This window comes from Macaca thibetana, chromosome 16 (assembly GCF_024542745.1).
Source record: "Macaca thibetana thibetana isolate TM-01 chromosome 16, ASM2454274v1, whole genome shotgun sequence".
NCBI lineage: Eukaryota > Metazoa > Chordata > Mammalia > Primates > Cercopithecidae > Macaca > Macaca thibetana.
The window spans coordinates 28995904-29001854 of record NC_065593.1 but is presented as its reverse complement, the minus strand read 5'-3'; the positions used below and the strand labels follow the sequence as shown (position 1 = coordinate 29001854).

Below are 5951 nucleotides of genomic sequence, written 5' to 3'. Positions count from 1 at the left end.
CCCCCACCTCTTAATACCACCAAAATGGGGATTAGATTTTCATGTGAATTTTGGAGGGACACAAACATTTAGAGCATAGCAGAGACTAATTAATTCTGTGCCTCAGACCTACTAACCCTTTAAATAGTTGCTTTGCATATCATGTCAAGTCTGTCTGATCCATTCTTCCCAACTTCACCCCCACTATCACCCTGTTTCAGGTCCTCATGATCTCCCCTACACTACTTCGGCCTCCTGCTATCAGGTCCTCCCTCCTCACTCGATCCTGCACTCAGATGCCAGGTTATTCTTCCTTATGCTCGCCTCTGAATGGGCTACTCTTCTCCTCTGCAATTTCAAAATTTTTAGTGAGTCCTTATTACCTGCTAAATTCCCAATCCGAAATTCAAGAACCTCTGCAATCTGGTTCCAACCTTTCTTGCTAAAACCCTAACTCCTCCATCTTTTCAGAGTCTGGCTGGATGGGACTCCTCCCTCTGTCCCACTGCCCTTCTCGCCCTCCTGCAGCAGCTCTGAAGAACCCTGTGCATTTGCTATCTATCACACACACCATCCCTAACGCCAGTCGTGTTGAAGACTCACCTTCGATAAAAGCCCTGAGTGGACCTGGGTTATAGACATCTAGTTTCCTCTTAGGCCCAGATTCACTCCTGGAATATTTATTTATTTATATTATACTTTAAGTTCTGGGGTACATGTGCCCAACGTGCAGGTTTGTTACATATGTATACATGTGCCATGTTGGTGTGCTGCACCCATTAACTCGTCATTTACATTAGGTATATCTCCTAATGCTATCCCTCCCCTCTCCCCACTCCCCACAATAGGACCTGGTGTGTGATGTTCCCCTTCCTGTGTCCAAGTGATCTCATTGTTCATTTCCCACCTATGAGTGAGAACATGCGGTATTTGGTTTTCTGTTCTTGAGATAATTTGCTGAGAATGATGGTTTCCAGCTGCATCCATGTCCCTACAAAGGACATGAACTCATCCTTTTTTATGGCTGCATAGTATTCTATGGTGCATATGTGCCACATTTTCTTAATCCAGTCTGTCATTGATGGACATTTGGGTTGGTTCCAAGTCTTTGCTATTTTGAATAGTGCCACAATAAATAGTGCACACATACGTGTGCATGTGTCTTTATAGCAGCATGATTTATAATCCTTTAGGTATATACCCCGTAATGGGATTGCTGGGTCAAATGGTATTTCTAGTTTTGGATCCTTGAGGAATCGCCACACAGTCTTCCACAATGGTTGAACTAGTTTACAGTCCCACCAACAGTGTAAAAGTGTTCCTATTTCTCCACATCCTCTCCAGCAGCTGTTGTTTCCTGACTTTTTAATGATCGCCATTCTAACTGGTGTGAAATATTACTTGGTTTGAGAATTAATTAGATGGAGAAAACCCTGGGATTATGGAGAAAAGTTTAAAGATCTTTGCAAGAGATCAGGAGAGAAACTTTGTGCAAAGGTAGGTGTCGCAAAAAAAGGCAGTAGAGAGGCTAGCGAATAAAGGCTGCTGAAGTTAGGGACTAGAGTCAAAGAGTTGGAACATCCTGGCCTGGTCCCACCAAGTTCTCTGGGAACCTCGGTTGAGCTCAGCATGGCCAAAAGACATTCCTGAATAATGGCCCCTCCATGCCCAAACTGTCACCCATGATGCCCAAAACTCACTCCCAGCTAAATGTTATCCCAAGAAGAATAAGACTAAGTAGTTTTAAAGTACATATATTTTTCTTTCTGAAAATTTTTTTCCAAAACGCCATAGTTATGTACAGTAACATTAATTTCAACAACAGCAGTACAAAGCACACATTTGACTTATAGGAGGACTGATTGCCAAAGAATACCAAAGTGTTTCACCCTGATGATCCATTGGAGGACCCCACAACGCTACAGACAGGTAGGAGGGAGAACAATGACATTTTGCCATGAACTTAATGAGCTCATAGGAAAACAAAAACAAAAACAGAAAACACATCACCAGGATTTTGTATTTTACATTCACTGGGATGTATGGCAGATAGCATTAAAACATCAATAACTTAAATATAATTAGATATTATTTAAGAAATATTATGCTTTAAATTATTTAAAAATAATCTCTTTGTGGATGTTATAATAAAATAATGTCACACTGCACCTGGGGAAGGTTGGGGGAAAATAAATAAGGTTTTCTTCAGGCTCTGACTCTCAGTCCAGGTATGAAGGCTCAAGGCTTCAGATTTTGAAACATTTGGTCCAGATGCTTCATGGAATCCCTGACCCATCTCTCCTTGGGATCAGCACAGACCTCCTTGCCCCATTTGGTCTTGAAGCTGTGGGGGAGAGAGGGCACAATTAGATGGAACATTTTGAAGATCCTACCCAGGACCGTGGGCCATTGGTCCCTAGACCTGATCTGCCCTTGGTCCTTAGGTGAAGGACCCAGACCCGGGAGAGAAGGGAGGGAAAGAGTGGGAGGAAGAAGCTCCAGAAGGAAGCTCTGCTCTTGCTGTCCAGGTGAAACCCTCCAGGTTCCTGGCTAAAGGTATTGGGATAGTTTCACCAAGCCCCTAGAAGGGAATCCTAGAGCAGTTATGGACTCCTTCTCACGGGCTGAGCTTCTCTATGGGGTAGAAGGGTCCTTTGGATAGATGTTATATGCATCCGACTCATGTGGACATGAATCCTGACTTCTCTATGTTGTCCATCAGAACTTTTGAATGGGGGTGCCAGGCACTGTCCACTCACATCACAGCTTCCTTGGGACACTGGGTGTTGGTGATTCTTGTGTAGCTCTGCAGCCTCTGGATAGGAATTTTCCTATTGATCACATTAAAGCAGCAGGTGATTGGAATGGAAACTGAATCTGAAAGAAATTTTGCAAAGAATGAGACATTTAGGACCCACTGTAAGTGTGCATTTGTAAGGAAAAGAGGAGAAGACCAAGAAATCACCATCCTAAGTTCAATGTCTTAGTCCAGATCCCAGAGATAAAATGTTACCTGTGAGTCTGTTTCCTCTATTGAACTATGGGGCCCCTCATTGTTGACTGGGTATGGAAACATTTTGAGTAACAAGCTAGTCCGTGTCTACTAACCCAACCCAACATAAGTTCCAACACCTTGCTTCCCAGTCCTTCATCCTCATGGGCTTTAGAGCTAGCCTATGCCATACGTTGAGATTCCTCTGGGTCCTTATCCTCTTTACACAGCCACTGTTCTGGAATGTACACTGAACCATGACCAAAATTTGAAGCTTCAAGCAATAGTTTCTTCCTCTCAACTACTGCCTGAAATGTCCTTCACACCCACAGTGAGAAACAGTTCTTCCTCCTGCATCATTTCCCCAAACAATAGGAGGGTTGTTGCTGTAGCGACTCCACTCTCTGCTCCCAAAACTGGGGTCAGGAAAGATCAAGGGAACCAGCCTCAGTGACCTGAGCCTTTAGTTCTGGTTCTATTCCTAATGAGCTGTGACATAATGGCTCTTCTTAATTCCTCTTTTGGTCTCCCCTTAAGGAGGGAGAAGTCTTACCTGGCTGAGCAAGTCCCTGTGGGCTGAAAGTGGCTGCCATGAGCAGCAGGCACAGAAGTGCTGCAGAAACCTTCATGTTGGAGGGCAAGGGTGTGAGCTTCAGCATGAGAAGTGAAGGTTTCTGGGACGTTCTCAACCTCTCTGTTCCTCTGGTAGCTCTGCATGCCTTTTATAGGGAGCAGAGAGCCTGGGCAGGGTCACAATCAAGGAAGGATGAGGTAAGACCTTCCTTGAATATGCTGAGTAGGCACCAGACCCTGGGATAATTTCCAGATAACAAAAGAAGGAAGTTGTGAGTTTCTATCTTTTGCTTAGGCTCTGTGGAGCAGAGGCTGAAGGGTATGGGATTGTGCTCAGCAAAGGGACCTCATTGAACTATTAAGGGATCTGATTTCCTTGAAATGTAAAATTGTCTATAAGAAAGGAAGAACGGAAGCTGACGTCATAGTGGAAGAGAACCCAGGAGCCCAGGCATGGGCCCTAAGGCTTTGCTGGTGCTCTCCATGACACTTGAGTCACTTGCAGTTCTAAGCCAGGCAAGCTCCTTTAGAACCCAGCCACAGAACCTTGGCAGAATGACAGAATCCTGGAACAAAGTCTTAATGCCCTGAAATCTTACTGTTGTAGAGCATAAGAACTAGACAGCACATGCTGGTCTCATAGCGTGGTGGTTTCCAAACATTTTATTTATATGCTCAAGTTTCTTTCCAAATGAAATTATATGGAGAAGTCCAATATGTCATGGAGATTCAGGTGGAATGGGTCCATTTGCAGAAGGCCTTCCAACTCTCTTGGTTCACACACAGTGGGGCTGTGGGTGGGGCGTGGCAAGAAGGAACCAGGTTTGTAAACCACTGACCTTATGTACTCCCCCTGCAGGGCTGATCTATCCATATTACAATATCATATAGAAGTTTTCCTGCTCTAAGAATTCACTGTATTCTTCTACTCATCCTTTTTCCTCTACAAAAATCTCTGGCTACCACTGATCTTTTTACTATCTCTGTGAGCTTGTCTTTTCCCAAATGTCATATACGTAGTTGGAATCATATGGTAGGCAGCCTTTTCCAACTGGCTTCTTTCACCAAGCAATATGCATTTAAGGTTTCTCCGTGCCTTGCTGTGGTTTGATAGCTAATTTCTTCCTTTCTTCTTTATTCATTTATTATTTTTACTGTGGTAAAAATGCACATACCTTAAAATTTACCATCTTAACCATTTTTAAGTGCATAGTTTAGTGGCATTAAGAACATTCACACTGTTGTGCAACAGTCTCAATAACTCTTTTCATCTTGTAAACAGAAATGCTATACCTATTGATCTCCATTTTCCCCTCCCCCAAGCCCACCATTTCTACTTACTGTTTCTGATTTTGACTACTCTAACTACTTCATTTGAGTGAAATCATATAGTATTTTTCTTTCGTGACTGGTTTATGTCATTTAGCATAATGATCTCAAGGTTCATCTATGTGGTAGCATATGATATGCTACATATCCTTAAGGCTGAGTAATATTCCCTTGTATGCATATAGTACATTTTATGTATCCATTCATCTGTTGAGAGTTCTCTATTCTGTTCCATTGACCCATTTGTCTATTCTTTCACCAATACCACACTGTCTTGATTAATGTTTCTTAATAGTATATCTTGAAGTCGAGTAATGTTAGTCCTCTGACTATTCTTTTTTGGTGCTCTGTTAGCTATTCTGGATCTTTAACCTTTCCATATAAACATTAAAATCTGTCTGTCAAATCCAAAAAATAACCTGCTGGGATTTGGACTGGGATTGTGTTGAAGGTACAGATCAAGTTGGGAAGAATTGACATTCTGACAACATTAACTCCACCTATCCATACACATGGAATGCTTCATTTACTTAGATCGTCTTTAATCTTTCATCAGAAGTTTGTAGTTTCCCTCAAATATATTATACATCTTAGGCTAATTTCTAAATACTTCATTTTATTCGTGCTAGTGTAAATAGTATTGTGTATTAATTTCAAATTCTAGTTGTTCATTGCTGATATACAGGGAGTTATTGAATTTTATCTATTAACCTTGTATCCTGTAGTTAAATTGCTTAATAGTGGCATGACTTTTTGTTGCTGATTCTTTGTGATTTTCTACACAGATAATCCTGTCTTCTGCAAATAAAGACAGTTTTATTTATTTATTTCTAATCTGTATGTATTTTTATTTTCTCATCCTGTGCTATTGTGTTGGCTAGGCCTTCTAGTATTATGTTGAACTGGAGTGGTGAAAAGAAACATCCTTGCCTTATACTCAATCTTGGGAGAAAACATTTCTAGTTTCTCACCATTAAGTATGAAATTAGCTCTGGGTCTTTTTTGGTACACTCTATAAAGTTGAGGAAGAACCCCTCTATTTCTCGTTTGCTGAGAGTTTTTTTTTTTAAATCATGAA

The 5951-nt window shown here is 41.6% G+C and overlaps 1 protein-coding gene across 1 annotated transcript; it reads right to left on the bottom strand.

The window, feature by feature from the left end:
* Nucleotides 1–1717: 1717 nt before the first annotated feature.
* CCL8 (C-C motif chemokine ligand 8) lies at nucleotides 1718–4039 on the bottom strand. The gene is made up of 3 exons (XM_050765008.1): nucleotides 3525–4039; nucleotides 2739–2856; nucleotides 1718–2323 (listed from the first exon to the last, which is right to left on the bottom strand). The coding sequence occupies exons 1-3, from the start codon at nucleotides 3628–3630 to the stop codon at nucleotides 2218–2220; spliced, it is 330 nt and encodes a 109-aa protein (XP_050620965.1). The 5' UTR covers nucleotides 3631–4039; the 3' UTR covers nucleotides 1718–2217.
* Between the last annotated feature and the right edge of the window lie 1912 nt (nucleotides 4040–5951).

Coding starts and splice junctions, on each gene's coding strand:
- CCL8 (XM_050765008.1), bottom strand. CDS start 3,630: ATGCTGAAGCTCACACCCTTGCCCTCCAACATGAAGGTTTCTGCAGCA. Junction 2,857..3,524: donor ACAGGGACTTGCTCAGCCAG/GTAAGACTTCTC, acceptor AATTTCTTTCAG/ATTCAGTTTCCATTCCAATC. Junction 2,324..2,738: donor TGTCCCAAGGAAGCTGTGAT/GTGAGTGGACAG, acceptor TCTCCCCCACAG/CTTCAAGACCAAATGGGGCA.